The following is a 26,756-nucleotide window of genomic DNA, read 5'->3' as shown; positions in this document are numbered from 1 at the left end:
CAGGCACTGCTAGCTAGGGAAGTCTGTCTGGATGTCTGGAATGTATATTGCTGACAAGTCTTGAATGTGAAGTTCTGCCCAGGACAAGATTTACCTCCAATAAATAGTCCAAGGCTTCAGAAACAGCCAAATCACCCAGAGCTCCAGAATATTGATCCAGATGAGACTCCCCTTATAAGCAAGTCACCTGCATCAACAGGATGCCCAGGACTCCTCCTTAGCCCAAAAGGCGTTCATGCTGACTGTTCCCTCAACAGAAGGTCTTTTAAGTATCCAACAATGTGGATGCCACGACAGCGCAGCAGGGCTAGTACTGGGGCCAGCAACTTGATGAATACCAGAGATGCAAACTAAGGGCAAAGCCACAAATTGGTTGTTCAAGGACCCCACAGAAAAGTGTAGGTATCGCTTATGTGATAGAAAGATGGGGACATGTAGATAAGCATCTAAACCCAGAAAATCACTCCAGTGAAAAGAGGAGCTGACAGGTTTGGTAGATTCCATGCAGAATCTTTGGACTGACTTAAGGACTTTCTGAGCTTTGGGATTCAGACTGGGGCAAATACTTCCCTTTGGCCTGGGAATGGTGAACAGATTGAAGTAAAACCCAAAAAATGTTTTTCCACATGATTTTAGGCATTGACAGCTTAATGCAAAAGACCTGCTCAATGTAATCTGTAAGCAAGAGATCAACCACAGCAATGGATAGATCTCTTTAAATCTCTTTAAATAGATTTTAACCAGCTAGACATGGTTTAAAGAAGGAAATCACAGCCATCAGATGAAGGACAGGACCTGTCAGCATGAACAAAGCTCTAGAAAGGGCTTCCAACGACTTATTGGTTGGGTTCCCTAAAGACAGGAGCATCCTCTACCAAAAAAGTAAGTGCCTTATTAAGGCAGGACACTGCAGGAACCGCAGTGGGAATGCACCATTCCTGCACAAAATCCTCACCAAACAGATACAACCCCTGGTTAGGGGCAGTAAACAGTTTATCAGAATGCTTTCCAATCTCCACAAAGAAAAAGATAGAAAAGTAGGTACAAAAAAAAAGGGGATTGTGGTCTTAGGAGTTTTACATTACCCAAGACTGAAAATAGCACTGTCCAAAGCAACAGGCTGATCCTATAGAGTATTTCTGAGTGGTGCACTGCAAAGCAGAAATGATCTCCTTTAATTTGTGTGCAATAACAATAGACTGCAACTGCTCAGGGGTAAACTCATCAGTCAAGGATTAAAGCAACTATGAATCAGAGTCTCTGCAGCCAATGGCTCATAAGCCACTAAAGCTATGGGCAGATGAGATCAGTCTTGCATGACTATGGTAAAAACTTCATCTGAGAGAGAAGAGGGTCCAGTCTCACCCATTGGAGCTTCAAACAGTCCCAGTGATAGTAGGATGTGAGCTGGGGCCCCCAGAGCATCGTGACTACCCACCCCCTTTCCTTGAATCAAACATGTTGCAACTGTATGGCAGGTAAGGCAACATACTGTAGCGGTTTAGGGTAAAAGGTAAGGCCTCAGGTACTCAAAGAAGCAGCTGAAGTTTGGTTTGCCAGAAGTGACCAAAGTCACTGTAGGTGGGAAATGAGGATAGATTGAAAAGCAAAGTCTGACTAGCTCTTTGCAAACAGGAGCAGCAGTGGTGTGATACTTTCTTGATGCTGTGTGGTGATAAAGAGCATAGATTGGGTGTGTGCAACTTATTATGTCATGCAACTTATTATGTCATTATTTCACAGCATCAATCCCTTCTGTGGTAAAACCAGCAGGCACAGGATAAAAGACACCAGGTGACTTAAGTAATTGAGGTAGCTCCCAGTACTAGGCTTGATTGGCCTACTTGCTAAGCGAGAAATCAGATAAAAATTGATGAAATGCTAGAGGCTCTGGACCTGAAGAGTGCTCCTCAGCTAACTTCCATCAGAATGGAACCTGGAAAGTGCCCTACTTGGAACCCATTGTGTTCTTTCCAGGCTATCCCCACAAAGTCTACTCAAGTGGGTTTTTCAAAAGCCAAGCTCAGGACAACCACCACTGGAGAGCTACAGATGATAAAACAAAGCTCCAGCAGCAATGTAGAGAATAAAAAAAAGAAATCTTTAACTCAGCAGTATAGTTATCTATCCTCCTAAGACACTAACAAAAAACCTAAGGCATGTTGGTAGCTGGAGCAAGCCTACAGTTTGCCAGTGTCCAATCCCCCTTTTGTCAGTAGTATAACACGATGGTTAAAGACTTCCTGTGTGTCCAAGAAATAATTTATTGCTTAAATAAAACATTTCCGGGTTAATACAGACTATGCAAACTATGTACGTCAGAAATTACACACTTTTCTCTTACATTTAGCACCCCCACCCTCCTCCTATTATAGTTCCCCCTACAGCTGTCAAAATTACATGAGGGAATTGCTATTTATTACATAACGGAGGGCTGTCAAAATGCAAACTGTGTAATGCCCCTGTGTAAAATGATACTTTCAGAAAGTCTGCAGTTGTCAGTGAGTAACACAGTGAAACAACGTACTGTTACATTGTATTTCCTAGTTCATTCATATGTAGATCAAAGTTGTGATCACAATCTGCATTAGACATGTGCATAACCGAAAAAATTGTTTAGTTTCTGATAGATTGGTTATGTTACTAATTTCATTTAGTTATGGAATTCATTTAGTTTGGTTTCGGAATTAATTTAGTTTTGTTGCGCTTTCGTTAAATTTCGTTTCATTTTCATTAAAATGTGTTTCATTTATTAATTTTCTAATGATTTCCAACTTTTCAGAATGATTACAATTTGGATTGGTCGAAAAACGATCGACCAATTCAAATACTGTGTGAGGAAATAGCTGGTTGTTAAGCAGCTGGCCGGAAAGCTGCCCCTTTGCGCCCCTAACTGACAGATGAATGTAAAGAAAAAGAATGCCGGCAATTGCCCGGCAATAGAAAAATGTAAAAAAAACAGCGTGCCCCCCCCCAAATCCATACCAGACCCTTATTCGAGCATGCAGCCTGGTAGGTCAGGAATGGGGGAGACGAGCGAGCACCCCCCCTCCTGAACCATACCAGGCTACATGCCCTCAACATGGGGGTTGCATTAGGGCAGGGGGTCTCTGTGCCCCCCACTCCAAAGTACCTTGTCCCCATGGTGATGGGGACAAGGGCCTCTTCCTGACAACCCTGGGCTGTGGTTGTCTGGGTCTGCGGGTGGGGGCTTATCAGAATCTGGAAGCCCCCACCGCAGTTTGCTCCCCCCATGTGTCCCACAGGATACAGTTTTGGACAATTCATGGATAAATAGTGTCCCTCGATGTAGATTCACTGTCAATTATGACTCCCGCCAACCCGAAAAATTGCAAAAAACGCTTCGCCTCCTAAGAGGCTACCCGCTGTATACCCTCTCTTCACTTTGACAGCTCTTATATAGGCAAGGGGCATTGCCACCCAGCTACATCACCCAGTGACACCGTCCCGTTCTGATGCCATGTGCCTATATAAGAGCTGTCAAAGTCAAGAAAGGGCAGATGGCAGGTAGCCTTCTAGGAGGCAGAGCATTTTTTGCAATTTTTCAATTTTTCGGATGGGTGGGCATCACAATTGATGATTGATGTACATTGAGGGACACTATTTTGTTTTTTAATAAAGGATTGGTCAAAAACAGTTTCCAATGTTTTTTTTTACTTTATTACACTTTTTTGGTGAATCGGTATGGGTACGAAGAGGCCCTTGTTCCCATCAACATGGGGACAAGGTGCTTTGAGGTGGGGTGCAAAGAACCCACCCCCCCATGTTGAGGGCATGAAGCCTGGAGTGGTTCAGGAGGGGTGCTCGCTCGACCCCCCTTCCTGACCTGCCGAGCTGTATGCTTGAATAAGGGTCTGGTATGGATTTTTTTTCATTTTGACATTGGGTTCCCCTTAAAATCCATCCCAGACCCAAAAGGCCTGGTATGGACTGGGGGGAGGACCCTTGATTTTTAAACATTTTTCTATTGCCGGCAATTGCCATCATTCTTTATCTTTACATTCATCTTTCAGTGGGGAAGCCCGCTGACAGATGATGACTTATTGTTGTTAAGGACGCTTTTTCCTCACACAGAATTCAAATCAGTCAATCTTTTTTTGACTAATCTGAGTTCTAATCATTCTGAAAAGTTGGAATTCATCAGAAAACTAATAAACAAAACAAATTTTAAGGGATTTCAACGAAATTCGTTACGATTCCATTTGGAGATTCGGATACATCCGAATCTCCAAATAACCAAAAATTCATCCAAATTTGTATTCAGAACGAAACAAATTGCACATGTCTAATCTGCATATGACATCAGTTAAAAAACCTTACAAGTTAAAAAAAAAAAAATGAAATAAATTATTTTTTTAACCTCTTGGTAACCTTAATCAGCCCTAATTACCTCTTTCAATCCTTAGCTATTATTTTTGTGCTGATCTTTTTTTTTTACCAGAAATATTTACTTTTTTTTCATTTTCATTATTTGAATTAGTTTTTTTCAGTGTCACTTAAAAAAAGTGCACGTGTTGCACCTTTTTTCATTTGCAAATAACTATGCCATGCTTTGAACCAGAAACAGAATTTTTGTGTCAATTTAGATGGGACAGATGAATGAAATGCATTCACAGTTTTTCTTTCCAGTAAAACTATTTTTTTTTTTTTAAATAAACACTTTTCAGATTATGCATTGCTTTCTCAAATTATGTCTTAGTGTCTGTAGATTAAAATAAAAAATTTTTGGAAGACAACATTGACAAAAGAAAGCCTAGTTTGTCTCCAAAAAGCAATGTATGTACACCAGTGGTGGTGCGTCCATAAGGGCACACGTGCGCTACCCCCTCTCTTCAGCCATCACATCTATGACCAATGGATAGATTCATGCATAGCATAAATCTATCCACAGCCGCCGCTGCCACCCCCTGTTCAGGTGCTTGGCCTCTTTTCGGGCGCCGAGCGCCTGAATTACAGCGGCGGGGGGTAGGATTTAATAGGCATCAAAAAAGGTGACCTGCGAGCGCCATGCTTGGTGTTCGCAGTTCACCCAGGTGTGTTAGAACAGGGAATGAATATTCGCTTTCCTAACACTGAACACTGTTACCCGACACCTGATTGGCTGAAATGACAGGCGCTGTGATTGGACGCCTATCGGGAGGAGAGGACGGGAAGAGATGCATGAAGGACATTGCTTGCTGCCGTCACCCATTGCCCCACGAAGATAGGGTAAGTGCCGGGCAGACGTCAAGCGGGCGGGGGGTCACAGTGGTGGCATTTTATGGCACAGTGGTAGCATATGATGGGCACAGTGGCTGCATTTGATGGGCACAGTGGCAGCATTTGATGGGCACAGTGCCTGCATTTTGATGGGCACAGTGGCAGCATTTGATGGCACAGTGGCTGCATTTGATGAGCACATTGGCAGCATTTGATTAGCACATTGGCAGCATTTGATGAGCACAGTGGCAGCATTTGATGGGCACAGTGGCAGCATTTGATGGGCACAGTGGCAGTGTTTGATGGGCACATTGGCAGCATTTGATGGACATAGTGGCAGCATTTGATGGGCACAGTGGCAGCATTTGATGGGCACAGTGGCAGCAATTGATGGGCACAGTGGCGGCAATTGATGGGTACAATGAGGCTGCAATTGATGGGTTTTTTTTTTAATTTTTCAGTTTGTTTGCACCCCCCCCAAAAATATTGAGCACCAGCCACCACTGATGTACAGTATTAGTATTAATCAGTGAAAGTCAGTGAGATGCTGCAGCCCGAGCACTGCTTGCAGCATGTGCCCTGTAATGATGCAAAGGCCCTTTGCAGGAGTTAGAAACACCTCCCAAGTTTCTCTTCTGAAGCTCAAGAAGATTTCTCTTACTTTTTGAATCTATATAGCATATAGCTATATAACATTTTTTGACACTATAATGGGATACTTTAATTAAAATCTTTCATATAATGCAGTATACATATGCATGCACAAACATTACCAGTGTTTATTCTGTGTAAGTGTACTTATACTCTTTCCTTTTGGCTTATAGATAAATAAGTGAAGACCTTCAAAAACTTACATCAACAGGTTTGTCATCAGATGCACGCCCCACAATAATAGATCGTCCCTGAAAGTCAATACTGTTCTTTATATCCGTCTGTCTTCTTTCAATTAATTTACAGTCTACATAAAGTGAGATAATGTTTTCTTCAATGGATATTCCAAGCTTATGCCACTGACGATCAAAAAGAGGGTGAAGCTCCCGACTCCTAAACGTATAGAGTAAAGTGGATCCTCCACTTTTAGCAGTAAACTCCACAACTTTCTTCTCACCATCAATTATAATTGAATCCTAAAAACCAGAGAAAAGAATTTACTAGTAGTAATGATCCTTGTGACACCTATACATTTTATTATAATGGATTTTAACAAGCTTTATTGCACTTGCATATGATGGTCACCAAACCCTTTTCCTTTGTATGCCTTTTGGACTTTTCCATTGAAGGTTTCTACTTTTTAGAAAACAAAATGTCTGCCTGTTTTGTAAAGGACCTGGTGGTCAGGTTTTTAATGGATCCCTTAAGGCTGGGTTCATACTTATGTGAATTGGATGTGGGTTTCTTTGCATCCAATCCGCTCAGCAGAAAATTGTGACCGGCTCTCGATGGAGCCAGTTCACACATCTCCGCAGCGACACCAGTGCGAATTGCACAGGAGCCCCTTCTTTTGGTCTGTTTCAGGTCTGAATTCAGCCCAAAATTTGGGCTGAAATCAGACCTGAAATGGTGAACGGAGACACACCAGACTCCTGATGTGAGCCGCTGTGATCTATAGTGTGAATCCAGCCTTAACGTTTTTGATGCAAGTAAAATAGAAAACTTTTCATTTTGTTTTCTATCTCAGAATAGAAGGACCAATAACCTCATAGGGCCTAATTTACTTAACAAGCGCAAGAAAAAATAGCTTGCATTGTGGACCCACATAAGCCAAGGTTGCATGCATGCACAGCAAATGCGACTCCTGTACCTATCTAGCTGATCAGACACTGATTTTAATGCATATGGTGAAATCCTATTTGGGCAAGCGCATTGAATATAATATACAAATTATCATGCTGATAAAGGATAAAAAAATATATAATCTTGTACACTGGCTAGTGTGTGAGCTTCTGCACCTGAGCACAAAGATGTGGTATTTTCAGTGCAATGTTCATCTGAAATTTTTTCTTTTAACAATCTCTGACATTTTATTCCAGCATGGTATGTGGATTTTGAATATATTAACAGTGGTTAGAAAGACGCAGAAACATTTAGGAAAATACATTTTTATTTTAGGTATGTCATGGTAAAACCAGCATATATTCAGATGCTGGAGAGTACAATCCAAAGCAAGCAACGGTTAATCAGACCTATAATTTAAACTGACCAAAATATGATTGAAAATATATACCTTATATTATTTTTGCAAGTTTGGTGGGTGAATTAACTGGTAATCCTTGGAGATCCTAGATCTGGACCAGATCTACCTATGTTAGTAGTGCTCACAGGAACAGCCTAATACCAACTTACAATGTAGCACTACAATGGTAATTTTTCAGGTGGAATTGGTATCAAGGACTATTGTGAGAAGGTATCAAAATCTAAGTTACATGGTTTATAAAAAGTGGTGGATCTCCTTTAATACCTAAAGCCTACTCATAAAAATAAATATAACATGAACAGTCATACTGTAAAATATATGACTGCATTTATAACCTAAAATGCAAATACTATTACCATCCTACCTGCAGAACCCCAGAATGAGTCAATGTTTTCCACAAAGTCCAGCGCTCCTTTTTAGTATTGCGTCTTACACGGAAAAGGGTACTTAGTGAATATTCATCTGGAAGTCCAGCAGTAAAAATCTTCCTAGAGACATAAAAAGTACCAGCTTTTCAATATTGATATTTAAAACAATACACATTTTAAAGAAAATAATACCTCTCACATTAATAATGTTGGCACAGATAGAGAGTCTTTGGATTGAACTGGACAATCAATAGTCTTTCAGATGCAAAGGAACAACGAGTACCAAATTAGGATAAAATGTCCTGCATCAATGTGGTTGATTTATTAATGGCAAATAGGCTGTTTGCAAGGAAACTTGCACTTAACATGGGAATTTTCTCAGAGCTTGGGGAATGTGGTGACATTTTATTTTCCAAAAAATACTCAAAGTGCAGGAGAAATAAAAATAAAACTGCATTATTGTTTGCATGTGATTAAATGAGAAAAGTCGGCAAAGCCTCATCTCATTTATTAAGCTCCAGGGATAATGCCTTGCAAAATGAACAGTCTGTTGTAATTAAATCAACCCCCAATGTAACAGCTCAAAAAAGGTGTGTTCTATAAAAGCAAAACAAATATGTTGACCAGATGAACAAATAAATACATAATTTGCTGATATGGACAACATCCCCTTTTTTGCAAATTCTGTATATATAGTTAGGAGTGTGAGGGCTGATTCACACCAGGGCGCATTCCTGTGTGATTCATATGCAGTGCATTGCAGTGCGATTTGAGTCTATTCATTTTGAATAGACTGCATCACTCTGGACTGCACCAAAGTAGTGCATACACTACTTTAAAAAAATGCACTGAAACTGGATCACATGGTACTTCTGTACTTCTCTACCATATAACCTGGTGCAGGCAAACACACTGCATATTCAACCTGAATTTTGGGTGTCAGTGCTGTCAACGCAGTGCTGGAAACACAAAACACACACTTATAGAAAAATAATCACTATGGTATTTTTAATGGCTAACTCAGGCTATTAAATATGCAGACTTTCAGGACACCTTAGATGCTTTATTTTATAAAGCCTGAGGAAGGGATCTAAAAGGCTCTTAAAGCCTGTATCTTAATTAGAAAAAGAGGTGACACCTAAACTACAAACTGTCTGCATTACAGCTGGCTAACATCTACTACTGTAGATTTAAAGAAAACCTGTTTAAAAGACCTACTGACTAGAAAAAGGATGCACGATCTATTGTGTTTTAGCTTCACAAAAAACTATTAGTCCCAGCATACAATGGCAGGACCTACATATGCTTGCAGTTGCACAGACCACAGATTGCATATAGTTAGACTTAGAAGATTGTAGCCCTAGCCACACATGCTACAAACACCTTTACCATTAGTTACACCTGCTCTCTCAGTGTTAATTTCTTACAGCTGCAGATATGAATTCATTAAATGGTTCCAGAATATAGCTAAAATTAACCTTTTTCTTCTTCACATTTTTATTTATTCTATTTAGGGAAATCTTCCATACTTCATTATATAATACTTATATGATTAGTTTCCGGGTATTATTGGCATAATTAACGTGCTCACATCAACAGAAAAATGTAATTACTCTGGGACAAATCTCAACTAGCATTAAGGCAGAGTATCACTTTTCATTCTTTAATCACTTTCATTCACCGGTAGTCTGTGAAATATTATACGGCGTGAAGTGAATTTAAATAGCTACTTAATTAGGAAAATATGTGCTGTGTGCTTAATTTTTTGAATTCTGAATGAAATATTAAATGTTTGTGGAAAAATATTTCTCAACTTCTCACTATCATAAACACCTCCAAATTTCCTACCCATACTACAACGAAAGTGATCTGTGAAATGACCATGCTATACAGCAATATAGCTATGAATAGGACAGGAAATACTGTAAATAGTCACTCTTTCAAACAGGAGACTGTCAACAGAGCTGCTGCGTTAACAGAGAGATTAATCTTTTTTCCAAGCCTCTATAAAATGAGTTACTTTACTTTCAATGTACTATCATGTGTCCTCGAGTACATTTTGATACACTTGAGATCCAAGCTTCCCCTTAAAGCAGACTTTTATTTTATAGGTTTGCTGAGTAGAATTACTGTTCTAGTTCAGGAAAATGCTAAATGTATCTTGAACATCACGGATTTAGTTCTGAAAACCTAGAACAGATCATCTGTGATGTTCAAGTGCATTGAATTTGGTGGATTAAAAGCCATACAGCATGCATGATTACATGTGCATAGGGGCAATTATGTGCATATAATTAAAAGGAAAAATACCAAATATGGCCACAGGTAGGGAATATATTTGAATGACCTGGCACAAAAGCAGTACACCACTATCCACACTTTTCTACCATATAAGGGAATATAATGACATAGCATGTATATGTATTATTATTTTCAAAAAAAGTTCATCCAAAGTCCAAAACATTATAAAAAAGGTACACTTTCACATCGTCTGCAGGCTCTCCTTCAAGCAGGTCAAGGAGTATTTCCTACCAATGAGCATGTAAGAAAAAAGCACAGGAGGGAGGGAGAGAAAGTGCCACTGTCTAAGCATAGTAAAAAGCCATATTACACTGCTTCCGGTAGGGGTTCCCCACCAGTAAAAACTTTTCATCCATCCTCTATGTACCTTTCCATTGGGACCAATAGAAGGACGCTGCCTGCTGAACTAAAGTAATGCTTTGCTTTTTACCTATTAATGTGAGTGCATCAGTGTTATGTTTTCTTTTTTTAGTTTGTAATGAATACTACACGTAGAGTGGCACATTCTCTCCCTGTCCTGTTCTGTTATTCCGGTCATCCTGCACTGTTCCCGACTTTTTGAGGTTATCCACCAGGAGAAACCCCCTATCCATCCACCTTATGCTCCCCATTAGGGACCAATAGAAAGGCACCATCTACTGGATCTTTTGAGTTATGCCTATTTTCTACCTATTACATATAAATGCATTATATACACCACTTTTAAGCAATACTACACTCTTATTTTTTTCTTTTTCATGCCCCCTTGGAGACACTGTTGTAGCTGCCACTTCCTAATGCCTCACAGATCTATTATAAATATGCCTTAACAACTCTTATGTATATGAGTGCACTACTTACATACCTTTTGCCATCTTACCATATTGTTGTTTCCACATTTTTAGATAGTGGCGCTTTCTCTCCCTATCTCCTGTGCTTTTTTTTTCTTGAATTTAATTAAAAGGACAGTTTTTAGTCAGTCAGTCCAGGACTGGTTTAAAATCAGCAATATATTTTCACTAAAATGACATACTGTAGAAAGCCTCCCACAGCTGAGTAGCCTTGCCCCAATATTGTGGGACAAAGGCTTCTCCCTTCCCCCATGTGCCCCAAAAAGGATACGGGGATAATAGTAAAATGGGGAAAGGGTTATGCTGGAATCTGGATGCTTCCTTTATAAGAGGTGACCTAATATCTAAACCAAACCCCACCCCAGGGAAATAAGTACATGGGTACATTAGTACCAATTGCTTATTCCCACAAAGAGTGTTGCCATATGGATTTTCTATACCTAACCCTGGTAACTAAGCTCAGGGTGTGAACTTAGCTAAATGGGAGTGGGATCTAAAAATGATTAACAAAGTGGCAGTCCTCAGCCACATTGTGGGCCACAGGAGCCTACAGTGTTGTTAACACCTCCCCATTTAATTAAGTACGAACTCTAGAGGGGTCCCTGGAAAAAAGAGGTCAGCAGGAGCCCCCTCCTCCAGCAGCCATTTTGGCAGTAGCCACATTAGAGTCACTGGCTCATTTAATGTCTTTCTCACCCTAATGCCGCGTACAGGCGTTCGGACATTCCGACAACAAAATCCTGGATTTATTTCCGACGGATGTTGGCTCAAACTTGTCTTGCATACACACGGTCACACAAATGTTGTCGGAAATTCTGAACGCCAAGAACGTGGTGACGTACAACACATACGACGAGCCGCGAAAAATGAAGTTCAATAGCCAGTGCGGCTCTTCTGCTTCTCTTCCGAACATGCCTGGAATTTTGTGCATTGGAATTGTGTACACACGATTGCAATTTACGACAAGGGATTTTGTTGTCGGAAAATTTGAGATCAAGCTCTCAAATTTTTGTTGTCGGAAATTCCAACAACAAATGTCCAATGGAGCCTACACACGGTCGGAATTTCCAACAACAAGCTCACATCGAAGATTTGATGTTGGAAATTCTGACCGTGTGTACGCGACATAAGAGTTGGCCTTCAGATATATATAAAGCCTCTGACTGGCCATCTGCTCACAGAAAATTGAGGTACATGCCATTGAGGCAGCCAATCAGAGATGTTTTCCTCTGAAAGCTCACCCCCTAAGGTAAAAAACATTCATAATGCCATTAAGACCATTGCCAAAATGGCGGCTGGATAGAGGGGATTGCTGTGATCCTTAAAATTGAAACAAACCACACAGAAACAGCTATAGAGGACTTCCAGACTAACAAATAGCACACCCAAATTTCATCACCATTGACTTCAATAGTGTTCGGGAAAGACATTATTGAATTAGAGTTCAATAAAAGGTAACAAAAACAACTTCCGGTTCCGGCGCTGCATGGAGTAGCTGCTCTCCACATCAGCTCCCGCAGCTTGACTCCAAAAATGGCATATAAAGCCTGCAAACCCGCCAATCACACCGGCACTTGCCCCACTATCTCCCTGGTCACGAGATGGACCGGTACGTTGAAAAAACCAGCCCGCGATCGTACGCGGCCGCGACGGCGCGGGCGCCACAGCCGCAAATCGAGGCTGTGGCTTCGCCCTACACAACGCCCCTCACAGACACTGAGCCTGCCATGGAGGTAAGCAGTGCTGCGGCCCCCTCCCTACCTGCTGACACATCAAATCAACTCACAGGCACATCCAGCACAGAGATAATTGCACAAGCAGTGGCAGCTCTTCTTTCCCCAATGATAACATCCTCTGTGGAGAAGGCTGTCAGCGCAGGCATGCAGCAGCTCCAGGCCCAGCTAGGGGAACATGCCTCCAGGCTGACTGAAGCTGAGCACCGCATAACTAACATTGAGGAAGAACTATACCACTCTCAATCCGCAGAGCAGGCCCAAGGCAAAACTAACAAATACATCCTTGAAAAATTGGATGATTTAGAAAATAGATCCAGAAGGAGCAATCTGCGATTTGTGAGCATTCCTGAATCGCTGCAGCCTTCAGCTCTCACAGACTTATGCGCCAGATGCATTCCCGAAGCACTAGGCCTTCCAGGCCCCTGCACAGTAGAACGTGCACACCGCATGGGAACCTTCAATTCAGATCGCAAATCGCCCCGTAATCGCCAAGTACCTCAATTACTCGGATAAAGCTTTCATCCTGCAAAAATTCAGGCAATCTAGATCTCTTCAGATCGACGGAATGAAAATCCTGATTTTTGCGGATTACTCTATTGAGGTATCCAAGAAGAGGAAAGCCTTTCAACAGGTTTGCTCAGAGCTCCATCATCAACAAATCAAATTTACTTTGGCGTTCCCAGCTACCCTCCGACTTAAAGCCCCGAATGGCGACCAGCTCTCCTTTCATGACCCAAATGAGGCTGAGGCCTTCCTACGATCACTACGCTCGGGCCCCAACCTCAGCCCCTCTCCTAAAGTGGCTCCTGTCAACCATGCTCTAGACCAAAGGAGCCCACGCAAAGACTCTCCAAAACGGTTTAGAGCCTCGGCACCAGACCACCATCGCTCCACACCCCGTTGAAGACCACTCTCACGGTCTCAAACTGTTTATCTCACCGCCTCGCCTCTAACAGCCATGGTGGTTCAACTTTCAACAAGATGTCTCTTTCAAGAGAAAAAGTTAAATTTTTCCCTCAAGCTTGCTCTCTCTTCCTCCCCAGGCAAATCAGCTACTGGTAGGCCAAGAAGTATTCTAATGTTATACATATTGTTAACTTGTTAACTTGATTTTGTTATACCTCAGGTATTGATTTTCTCCCCTGGCTCTCCTGTGTAACCCACTCCTCCTTTAATATGCACAGCCCAAGCTGCCAGTACACATCACCCCCTTAACTATGGGTTTAAGTACAGCAGTCACTGGGTCTTGCGATGGGAGCTGGCCTACACGGTGACTCCATGCGGAAAAAAGCGAAGTTTATTGAATATGTTTTATTGTTTCTTTTTTTTACCCCCCTCCTTCTAGACCCCTCCCTATATTGCGCACCCCCATCTTATGACACATACGTCCCCAGTGGTTGTACAAACACTCGTTCAGACAGACTAAACTCCTTCATAATCCAGCCTATTCTCACATCACACCACCACATATTAACCTATGAAGATCATGAAATATCTGCACATACCCCCCCAGTGACCCCCCTATATGAAACTGGTCTCCTGGAATGTTAAAGGGCTTCGTTCACCTAATAAGAGAATGAAAATCCTCCGTCACCTTAAAAGACTTAAAACTGACATTGCCCTGCTCCAAGAAACCCACCTTTCCACCTCTGATTTCCACCGCATGAAAAAACTATGGGTAGGCACGGTTCTAGGCTCAGATTCTAATGGACGCAAAGCAGGAGTCTTGATACTCATACACAAAAACCTCCCATGTGAGGTCCTATCTGTTAAATCAGATTCACAGGGATGCCTTATCTCTACCCACATTAAATTAGGAACCAAAGATATGATAGTCTCCAACATTTATGCACCCAATAACCCCACAAAGCAGTTTTTTAGCAAACTTTCAACATGGCTCCTTAGTAACCTGACTCTCCCACATATAGTCGGCGGAGACTTCAACTCCACAATTCACCTGATAGATGACAGATCCACTCCTAAGCGCCCTTGTCTCCCCCCAGACCACGATTCACAAACTCTTTTAGCCTCCACGATGGAATCTCTCCATTTACACGACATTTGGCGACTCTGGCACCCAGCTGACAGAGAATTCACTTTTTACTCCAACCCCCACAACGTTTTCACCAGAATTGACTATCTCTTCTGCTCAGATGACCTTTTCCCATTGATATCTGACGCGGACATTCATGACATTGCCATATCTGACCACGCACCGATCTCGACTACGATTGACAACCCTGAACTACACCCGAATCTTAAAATATGGCGCTTCCCATCTTATCTCCACAACAACTCTGACTTTCGACAAAACATGGAAAATGCCTGGTCAGAATACACCTCGACCAATGCTGGACACTCTGACAACCCTAATCTATTTTGGGAAGCAGGCAAAGCCTTTCTCAGAGGCCGCGTAATCTCTTATGCTGCATCTTTTAAGAGAAATATACTCAAAAACTACAAACTAGCCAGCTCCTGACTGCACCTAGCCCAACGATCACTATACATAAACAACTCCACTGATAATAGGAAGGCATGGCAGTTAGCAAAACAATCCTTTGACACTTGGGCCGAAACCCTGGAAAGAACAAAAAAAGCTTACATGGATGCCACCCTCCACAAATTCGGCAATAAGGCAGGTAAACTCCTGGCCAATTTATGTAGGGGACCTTATCGTCCGACCTATATCACATCTCTCCGTGACTCATTGGGTAACATAAAAACCACTCAAAAAGACATAAATGAAGCCATGCTACAATACTATTCTTCTCTTTACGCACCAGACCCCATACATGCATCGACAGCATACTCTTTTCTTGAAAAGGTAACCCTCTCTCAAGTATCACCTTCACATTTAGATGCTCTAAACGCACCTATCTCCCTCCATGAAATTTCCACTGCTATCAAAAACCTAGCTCCCTCTAAAGCCCCAGGCCCTGATGGATTCACGGGTGAATTCTACAAGTCCCTACAATCAATCTTAGAACCCACACTCCACGAAGTCTATCAACACATATGGTCTGGGGGCTCATACCTACCCACGGGTAACCAAGCCATTATCAAACTGCTAGCTAAGAAAGGTAAAGACCCCCAAGAACCAGGCTCATATAGACCTATTTCACTCCTAAACCTGGATGTCAAAATCCTTTCCAAAATTATTGCCACTAGATTAGCCAACATCATACCCTCTTTGATACACCCTGCCCAATCAGGGTTCGTGAAAGGTAGAACTGCCACCATGAACATCAGGAAGGTGATGATGGCCCTGGAACATGCCAAATGCAACTCAGAGGGAAATTATGCTATCATCACCCTGGATGTGAAGAAAGCCTTCGATAACGTTAGTTTCGAATGGCTTTCTTTGGTCATGACTAAAATGGGATTCTCCGGTCCTTTCGCTCATCTTATAAACACCATGTACACCGCCCCGGCTGCTAGACTGGTGGGGGCAGGCCTACTCTCTAAGGAATTCCGCCTCCATAAAGGCACTCGGCAGGGTTGCCCCCTATCACCACTTCTCTTTAACATTGCATTAGAACCATTGTCTAGATATTTATCCCACGTAGCCCCACTAAATGGCATTCCCATTGGCAAACATGAGCTTCGCACCTCACTCTTCGCGGATGATGTCCTTATATTCTCAGCAAACCCCTCCTTTGACATGCTCATGATTAAATCAATTTTTGACCAATTTAGACTTAGCTCAGGCCTTCGCATAAACTATAACAAAAGTGAAATCCTCCCCCTAGGCACCGTGTCCAACTCATCTTGGAATCAGAACTCCATATTCTCTGTAGCACAATCCCACATCACTTACCTAGGCATAAAAATAGGAAAACTACCCTCCTCTCTCTATCACCTTAACTACCCCCCGTTACTCAAAAAGATCTCTCAAGAACTAGTCAACTGGATGGATCTGCCTCTTTCGCTACTGGGAAGATGCCATCTAGTGAAAATGGTCAGCTTCACCCGCCTACTCTATCCAGTACAAACCATTCCCTTACTCTTGCAGCATAAAGACACAAAAATTCTCAATGATGCCATTTCCAAATTCTTATGGCGAAATAAGCGACCACGAATTGCACTCACTAAGTTATACCTTCCCAGGCGCGAAGGGGGTATTAGTCTCCCTAATGTCAGGATCTACAATTTAGCCTGCCTCATGAAGATAAGTTTGGATTGGGTAGCTCAAACATCCCGTTACTCCAATTTCTCCCTGGAAACTGAAATGGTTCACCCATACTCCCTGGTAGCTCTCCTTCAGTGCAAGTGGAAATCCATTCCTCCGCCCCATCAACATAACCTCCTACTTCGGGACACTGCAATTGCTTGGAGGGAAATCCGGAAAAGCCTCAAACTCTCACCTTTTATATCTAGACACCTTCCAATACAAGGAAACCCGGGTTTTCCCCCAGGTCTGGAACGCCAGCCGTATACCACCTGGCAACAGAAAGGCCTCTCCGACTTTTCCTCGCTTTGTGATTTAGAGTCTGGTCGCCCCATCCCTTTCAAGTCACTAGCTGAGAAGTTCCAAATTCCCCAGTCACACATCTTCCAATATGGTCAATGCATCAGCTTTCTCAAAAATGCCTGCAGAGAGGATCGCAAAAGATTTCAACCGTCCTTCTCAGACTCTCTCCTCTTAAAGGGCTCTTACAAAATCTCAGACATATACCAGCCTCTCCTCCTGAATGTCATTCCCTCACTGGAGTCCTCATTAGCAGCCAACTGGGCAAAAGACTTTCCTGATACCGACTTAGTAAACAAACTACTTCAAGGCCTCAACACTAATCACAAACTGGTGCCTAACGAATCTTGGAGGGAAACCCAACTGAAGATCGTTCATCGAGCTCACATACCTTTCCTCTCGAACAAAGCACAAACCGCCCACACATGTCCCTTATGTCAACACCCCAGGCCTTCTTTGACTCATCGCTTCTGGTCATGTACTTTCATCTCCGCCTTCTGGGACCAAGTCCTACATTACATATTTGAGGTGACCCTGCTGAAATTACCTAAAGACCCCCTGCTCCTCATTTTTGGACACTGGGACCCCCAGCTACTACCCTGGTCGCCCGACTCTACCCTCTCCTGCAAAGATTGGACCCTGATATGCCTTCTACTCGCTAGAAGAGCCATCCTGAAAAACTGGATCACCAACGCTTGTCCCAACACCTCTCAAATCAAAAGAGATCTCCTACAACTACTCTATAAAGACAGGATCAACATGGACTGAACGCACGAAAGGACCAAGTTACGCTTCCACCATAAATGGGGAGCTTTTATGACCTCAACACTCACCCCTACCGATATAGTGAATCTCGAGACTTTCTCCTTCCTATATCATGACCCTTCCCCTACACCTTAGATGGAGTGCTTCCTCTAAACCAAAGATCTACAACACAAGGATTCCAACTCTTACCAAATACTACAACATAGTACAAGACCTCTTCTCGCTCATCAAACCTCTATCTTCCCCCCACATAGGAAGGGGGTGACCGCATATGTTACAAATGATATTAATGTTATTACTATAAAAATCATAGTTTTTATCTTTACGTTCTACCCACAGGCTACAATATTCATCCAAAACATGAACTTGGTGCTCAATTTCCCTACTCCCCCCATGTATATTTTGTTTTTTCTGGTTTTCCTCCACTCAACTCCCTCCCCACCCCACACCATATGTGGGATACATCCAGTAACATCCCTCTGGCAATCTTAGGGATCCCTCCCCCCCTACCTAGATCCATCCAGTTTATTTCCTTTTCCTCACATAGAAGGTTACCATACTACCCCATTCCCCAGGCAAATTATCTTTATCAGCTGTTTTGTATCTCTACTCCATACCAGGCTGAAGTTGTGTTGTTTTTGTACAAAATACAATGATACTTTTTTTGATGTTATTCCCTGTATGTTACATCTTTCAATAAAATCTATTTAAAAAAAAAAAAAAAAAAAGGTAACAAAATTAATATGGGAAAAGGAGAACCTCACCAATGAGCATCGATTATCTAGATTATCTAGATTACAGTTAGTTTGGGTGGAGCAAAGGTGCTTAAGGGGGATTTGAAGATGAAAGAATAAGGGTTTACCCTCTGATTGGGGAAAGGGTTCTTTGGTACCATTTTGTGGGGGAGGGATTTTCACTTTTTTACTGCTCAAACAGTAAACTTTACTGTTTGTGCAGTAAAGTGAAAATCCCTCCCCCACAAAATGGTACCAGCTGAGAGTGTCAACAACTTAAAAAAAAAACTTTTAGATTTCTTCCTCAGGAAACAGAGTATACAGGGCTATGAGAATAAAAATACTCCACACGCATACACACACACAGGCTGAACTGGATGGACCTGTGTCTGTTTTCATTCTTATAAACTATGTAACCATATAAAGTCTAAATGCATTATTTTTAAATTCTTATAGCTGCTAACATAGATATGTAGTAAAAGAAAAGAATATTTGTAAAGTTAGTAATAAACAGAGGCACAGCTATATAAATGATGTATGTTTTTCTGGTTCAGGGCAGTGGTAAATACCATAGATTTTGCAAGTCCTTAGCTGTATTGTGGCATAAGGATAATGCCTAAGTTATCCATAGACATTTGCTTTTATCCATCAGTGTTGACAGTCTGCAATGCACCATGAGGTGGAATATGCGTTTGCTTTTTCTACTATATATACAGTATATATATACACACTTTGCTTCTATTTATAAATGTTTACGCATGATGTTTACACATGAAAAAAAAATACAATTAGCATTAGTGTTTTTTGCTAGAAAATTACTTGTAAATTTTCAAACTACTTATAAAGCCCAAACATTATATATATATATATATATATATATATATATATATATATATATATATATATGGAATAAAATGATGATGACTGCAACTTTTTATGTCACACGATATTTGCGCAGCGTTTATTTCAAATGCAATTTTTTTTTTAAAAAAAAGCACAATATAAACCCCAATTTTTGTAATATATAAAAGATGATGTTACACTGAGTAAATAGGTACCTAACATGTAATGCTTCAATAATTTCTCAGGCGTGTGGGTAAAAACTGTAAGCCCGAGAATCACCGGCGAGTGGCAGGAGGGGGCGTTCCCTCCCACTGCTTCTGAAAGCGATCCAGCAGCCATTCAAACGACTTTCATGAGAAAGCCAGCCACCGTCTGAAAACAAAAAATACCAGGCTTCAGCCATAACCTCGGTAAAACACTTGCAAATCACAACGTATATATACGTATATATACACGTATTGCTGTCAGGAAGTGGTTTTTACTGTCTTGTGTGTTTATTGGAGAAAGAGACTTTTTTTTTTTAATTCGTTCAGGGATATTGGGACACAAGAAAAAGAAAGGGAAGGCAACCAACCAATATTTAGGTGGGGTCCAGAAGTTAACAGCAGTACATTGTGTTATAAATATACACCTATTCTGAGAGTCATTTCTCTATACTGTATAGGGCATTAATTCTGTGACAAATAGGTTGCGTGCTTGGATAAGGGTCTGGTATGGATTTTTAGGGGGACCCCCACGCCATTTTTTTTTTATTTTGGCGCAGGGTTACCCTTAAAATCCATAACAGACCTGAAGGGCCTGGTATGGAATTTTCGGGGGACCCCCACACATTTTTTTCTTAATTTTGGTTCGGAAGTTCCCCTGTGGGGGAATCCCATGCTGTTTTTATCAATGAACTTTTATGTGTATTGCTGGACCGACAATTCATTATAGCCACGAGTAGTTTTAAATAACTTTTATTCCTTTAGAAATGTCATTTTGCTGTCAGACTGTTCTAAACATGGGAAACATATGCCCCTTTACAGGCATACTATAGACACCCCCCAGGTACGAAATTTTAAGGAATATTACACTTTTATTGTTTCACTTTAAGCATTTTTAAAATCACTTTTTCTGAAAAAACGGCTGTTTTTAAAACTTTTTTTTGCATTGATACATGCCCCCTGGGGCAGGACCCAGGTCCCCAAACACTTTTTATGACAATAACTTGCATATAACCCATTAAAATTAGCACTTTTGATTATTCATGTTTGAGTCCCATAGACTTTAATGGTGTTCACGTTTGAACAAATTTTTTGCCTGTTCGCATGTTCTGGTGCAAACCGAACAGGGGGGTGTTTGGCTCATCCCTACAACCCTTCAAATGTCACCTAAAATACATAGTAAACCTTTGGAGGGGTCTGTGTGCTTTTTTTTTTTTTTTTCCATTGGTACATGTTCCCTAGGTCAGTGCCCACACCTATGCTTTTTTTGATACCCCCTTGAATGATAGCTCAGAAAATGGGCATTTTTAATTTGAAAGACTCAGTCATGAATAGCAGTGTGTCACTGTCCCTACCGTGCCATGCAGACGGCCAGGCGTGGTCACACCGCATGTGGATCAAGGAGGTATTGAACCCATGACTTTCTGTTTACTGCTCCTCTTGCTTTGCCTCTGAACCACACCTCAGTTCATTATTCAGCCTAGTTTCCAGCTATGCTTTGTTCTGCATGCAGCACTGAGGGCTATACTCTGGATCTTGCTTCGCAGTTAACATCTGTCACTCCTGGTTCAGCTCAGGCAGTTTATCCACACACCTACCCTGGAGGATAAGGAACCCATGGAGATTGGGGCCATCCGGTCCAAGCTGTCTAAAGATGAAAGAGAGCGGAGGAGAGGTTGCAGTCTTTGTTTCTATTGTGGAGAAAGAGGGCACTTTATTTCTCTGCCCAACTCGTCCACCTCGGCCAAAGGATCTTCAAGTAGGTACTATTGGAATACATCCTGCTATCCCTGCTTATCAGCCTGTCAACTGCCAAGGTTGCTGTAAGACCTATCCACGTTCAATGACACAAGTGGGTACCCAGACTACAGTGGTTAACGATACCAGTGTCCCTCAAGAATCCGTAACCAATATCCCTGAGAAGCTCTTACCATCTGGTCTAGAGGCAACTATGCAAATTTCTGACAACAAACCAGTTCCTGCAGTCATCCCAAGCTCCATAGTGGTAAGCGCAGAAACATCATCCTGTCCTGCCAAGGAAGTTTTACCACCTGACTGCAGGTATGCCTCGAATGGTACCATAGTCCATAAGCAGGAACAGCAGATGTTTGAAAAAGCTTTGTTAGCGATGAAAGTCTCCCCTGCAAGAACTTCTAAAGCAACAATGCCCAAAGGGAATAAGGAAAAGTGTTCTAACACTACTGTTGGTACCTATGGTATGGATGTCTATGAAAAACTACCTGTTCATGCCCAGAGGGCATTTCTAAGGTGGGGGGGACTGTCATGGTCCCTACCGTGCCATGCAGACGGCCAGGCATGGTCATGCCCCAAATGGCTCAAGAAGGTATTGAGCCTGGTTTCCAGCTATGTTTTGTTCTGCATGCAGCACAGAGGGCTATACTCTGGATCTTGCTTTGACATCAGCATCTGGCACTCCTGGTTCAGCTGAGGCAGTTTATCTAATCAGCTGGGTATAAAACACTGCCTCACTCTGAGGGCTTGGTCAGTTCATTGTCTCTTGTATTGCCAAAGGTTATTGTGTTCTTGTTTTCAAGTTGCAGTTTTCCAAGACCGACCCCGGCTACTGACCCTGGCTCTGTTCATCGTTAACTCTGACTTCTGGAATCCCTGACTACGGCTTCACCTCGACAATTCTTTGGTAAATTCCCGTCAAGCTCCCAATTCACAGCCCAGGTAGCCTTTTACCTTGTTACCATGGGCTGTGTGTATTTGCAAGGGTGAGCATACATCTCTGCACTATGGACTCAACCAAGGTAAGCCCTTACACAGTGGCTGCCGACAGTCAGTCATTGCACTGTACAGGCTCAGCGGCTGCAGCTATCCACACACAGCTGTTAATCCTAGCTGAAGAAATCAGTAGATTCTTGCCATTGGGATTTGCAGAATGGATAAATATCATGTGAATGTAGCCCTATATGGAAACTATGGTTTGAACAAATAGCTACTGTACTTAAAAAAGCAGCTTCAATTAATAAGCAATTCATACACATTTTATTTCTGACAAACACTTGACTATAAAATTCTCAAAGTCTAATTGCTCTCTATAGTGAATGAAATATATTCTATACTGTGCAAATCAATCTGGCCATGAGAAGAGATTACATATCTCTGGTTACAGTAAAATTACTTATCACTGATGCTAATAAAGCAATTATCATGTGCACACTGCAAAACAGGTGTAGAATATAATGAAATGTAATGGGCTGGGGTTTAGGACTTAGCTAACTGCGGCTAATAGTGTATAATGCAACCCTGAGAGTTTGGATAGCAGCCAAGAGCACACACATGAATTTCTATACTGTACAGTGGGTGAAAACTTGCAGATTGTGTGTGTGTGTGTGTGTATATATATATATATATATATATATATATATATATATATATATAAAATTTATTTATGCTGTGGCAGTTGCCTCAATAAAACTACCAAAAGGGAAAAAAAAACACACAATCATTACAACAAAGATGACCTTTTCACACCATTAACACAGAGATGGCTCCCAGAGAACAGATGGATCAAAGCCTGTTTATTTCAACTGTTTTTTTTATTTTTGTAATTGCTTCATTAACTAAAAATAGTCCAGGAAAGATCATCTTGTTAGAATTGTTGTACAAGAAAATTATACTTTATGTATTTGATTTCTTTCCATAGCATTGATCAGTGGAATAGAAGAGAGCTGTAAACCTTTCACTTCCCAAAATAGTGACTGGACATGGAAGAACCAGTCAAAGTTTAAAAACAAACTTCCGTATTGACAAGTATCAATGGGACTTTTATTTGCTGAATGTTTTCCAGGAAGGGAAAATGATCCAACTCACATTTCCTGAGGGTGAAGTGAGAGATGCTTGGAGTTTGTGGCGAGCCGTCCCTCTTCCAGCTGACACACAACATCGCCTGTCATGTTACAAATAATTTGATGACCAGAGCGCAGGGAGGAAAGCTTAAACAGTCTTTCCCATGGCGGGTGATGATGTATTTAGCATTGCAGCTACTGGGAACTCTGAAACCTAAGACATTTGGTGTTTGCCTAGACCAATTCAGAGTGTGGTCACTTGTTAATAAGGAAAAAAAAGCCATGTTTGCTAATTAGACCATTTGATATTGCTGTCTGTTCAAGCATACACTGATTTAACACAATACATAAAAAGATCATGTAGCTAATTTTCATCACACTTGTGTAAATAAATCTTTTAACATCCCTCACAAGAATACAGACTCCGCTAACCTTTGTGATGAATATATAATGGGGAAAACTACAGGTTCAAAAGCAGGTCAGTGTTCCACTACATTTTAACCTTACATAAAATATGTTGCCTCTGCTAAAGTAAAAGAATAAAGAGATTATGTGTTTTATGTAACTCAATCGCTGCAGTTCAAGTGGTAAATAACATTCATAAACACAGGTCTGCTAAGGATTAAGAGGTTTAGCGAGACTTATTCTGGGACTGAAAAATGGACATTTTAGACTAAGCAAAGATTAAGGAAATTGAAAACTCATTCTATTGGGGACATTAAAGGGGTTGTAAAGATAAAAATTTTTTCACCTTAATGCATTCTATGCATTAAGGTGAAAAAACTTTTGACAGTACCGCCGCCCCCAGCCCCCCCGTTTTACTTACCTGACGCCTCAAATCTTCGCTGCTCGTCCTCATTGCAGCTCAGCCTGGTCGCTGATTGGCTGCAGTGGATGGATTGAAAGCAGTGCAGCCATTGGCTCGCACTGCTGTCAATCACATCCGATGACGCGGCGCGCCGGGGGGCGGGGCAGAGTGATACAGCGAGCGGCTATAGCCGCCGGCTGTATCACGGGAGCGCGCCCGCAAGCACTCACCACCATGCGAGGGAGCTCGCATTAAGGTGGTGAATGCTTGCGGGGAGGAGCTGAAACAGCCCCCGAGGGACCCCAGAAGACCAGGTTCGGGGCCACTCTGTGCAGAACGAGCTGCACAGTGAAGGTAAGTATGATATGTTTGTTATTTTAAAAAAAAAAAAAATTACCTTTACAACCCCTTTAAGGAACCATGGGTGGTTGGTTAACTTGGATTTTAGAAAAGAATCTGTTGGATATTAGTGGCAGTTTCTTCTGCTTTTATAGAAAGGAGAGCTTTTTGCCTTGTTACTTAAAAGAGAGCTCCCGTATAAGTAAACTCAGTACAGGCAGTCCCCGGGTTACAAACAAGGTTCTGTAGGTTTGTTCTTAAGTTGAATTTGTATGTAAGTTGGAACAGGTACATTTTTTAACCCCTTGCCAACCGCCCCACGTACATTTACTGGTTCCTGTGTGCAAAATCACATACAGGTTCATGATTCTGCACTTCCGGGTCTGGGGCACACACATGCACCACCGGAAACCCATTCCTGCTGTGATTGTACACAGCAGAAGCCAATCAGTGGGTCTGGCAGGCCCGATGTCCGTCGGGACCCGCCGACCATTCCCGAGAGAGGCAGAACGGCGGTCTGCATATGTAAACAAGGCAGATCGCTGATCTGTTAGTAGGAGAGATAGAAGTTATGTGTTTCTGCTAAGCAGAAACACAGATCTCTGTCTTCCCACAGTTAAAGCACCACCCACACAGTTAACCCTTTCCCTGCCAGTATCATTAGTACAGTGACAGTGCATATTTTTTAGCACTGATCAATGTATTAGTGTCACTGGTCTCCAAAAAAGTGTCAAAAGTGTCACTTATGCCGCGTACACACGGTCGGACTTTCCGGCGGACTTGGTCCGGCGGACCAGAGTGTACCGGACAATCCGCCCGTGTGTAGGCGCCAGCGGACTTTTCCGGCGGACTTTTTCCCCAAAGTCCGCCGGACCAAGATTTGAAACTTGTTTTAAATTTATCCGCCGGACTCAGTTTCGGGCGGAAAGTCCGCTTGTCTGTGTGCTGGTCCGACGGAAAGCCCGCTCGTGTGTATGCTGGTCCGACGGACCAGATACGACGCGAGGGCAGGGTATTGCATCTCGCGCTCGCTGCAATAGGAAAAACAGATTTTCCTATTGCGGTGAGCATGGGGCATACCAGGCCCTTAGGTCTGGTATGGATTAAGAAGGGGAACCCCCTACGCCGAAAAAACGGCGTGGGGTCCCCCCTAAAATCCATACCAGACCCCAATCCGAGCACGCAGCCCGGCCGGTCAGGAAAGGGGGTGGGGACGAGCGAGCGCCCCCCCTCCTAAACCGTACCAGGCCGCATGCCCTCAACATGGGGGGGTGCTTTGGGGGAGGGGGGCGCCCTGCGGGGCCCCCCACCCCAAAGCACCTTGTCCCCATGTTGATGAGGACAAGGGCCTCTTCCCGACAACCCTGGCTGTTGGTTGTCGGGGTCTGGGGGCGGGGGGCTTATCGGAATCCGGGAGCCCCCTTTGATAAGAGGGCCCCCAGATCCCGCCCCCCCACCCTATGTGAATGAGTATGGGGTACATGGTACCCCTACCCATTCACCTAGGGAAAAAGTGTCAATAATAAAACACACTACACAGGTTTTTAAAATAATTTATTAAACAGCTCCGGGGGGGGTCTTCCTCCGGCTTCGGGGGTTCCTCCGGTTCCTCTTCTCCCGGCGTCCGGTTGGTTCTTCTCCGCTCTCTTCTCCCGGTGTTCCAGTTCTTCGGCCGGCTCCTCTGCTGTCTTCAGGTAGCTCTCTTGCCAGCAGAGGTCCGGGCTTCTGGGCTTCTTGGCTTCTTCCCTCTTCTCTTCTCCAGATGTTGACACGACGCTCTCTCCGGCTGGACTGCTCTCTGAGGGCTCCGTTGTGACTTATATAGGCGGGGACCCCGCCCCCTAATGATGTCACAGTCCCTGGGCATGCTGGGACTGTGACGTTTTAGGGGGCGTGGTCACCGGGCGATATTGACCACGCCCCCTAAAACGTCACAGTCCCAGCATGCCCAGGGACTGTGACATCATTAGGGGGCGGGGTCTCCGCCTATATAAGTCACAACGGAGCCCTCAGAGAGCAGTCCAGCCGGAGAGAGCGTCGTGTCAACATCTGGAGAAGAGAAGAGGGAAGAAGCCAAGAAGCCCAGAAGCCCAGAAGCCCGGACCTCTGCTGGCAAGAGAGCTACCTGAAGA

At 42.7% G+C, this 26,756-nt stretch overlaps 1 protein-coding gene across 3 annotated transcripts in view; it reads right to left on the bottom strand.

Annotated features, from left to right (window-relative positions):
* Positions 1-26,756, bottom strand: part of COL19A1 (collagen type XIX alpha 1 chain) — a 1,371,841-nt gene that overhangs the window by 1,080,027 nt on the left and 265,058 nt on the right. For all 3 annotated transcript variants that reach the window (XM_073626739.1, XM_073626741.1, XM_073626740.1), the window contains exons 5-6: positions 7,779-7,902; positions 6,075-6,347 (exon numbers count right to left, since the gene is read on the bottom strand). In XM_073626739.1, coding sequence (XP_073482840.1) covers positions 6,075-6,347; positions 7,779-7,902 — 397 coding nt within the window. The remainder of the gene's footprint in view (positions 1-6,074; positions 6,348-7,778; positions 7,903-26,756) is intronic.

Source organism: Aquarana catesbeiana, linkage group LG04 (genome assembly GCF_042186555.1).
Source record: "Aquarana catesbeiana isolate 2022-GZ linkage group LG04, ASM4218655v1, whole genome shotgun sequence".
NCBI lineage: Eukaryota > Metazoa > Chordata > Amphibia > Anura > Ranidae > Aquarana > Aquarana catesbeiana.
This window is presented reverse-complemented; position numbering and strand designations above follow the sequence as displayed.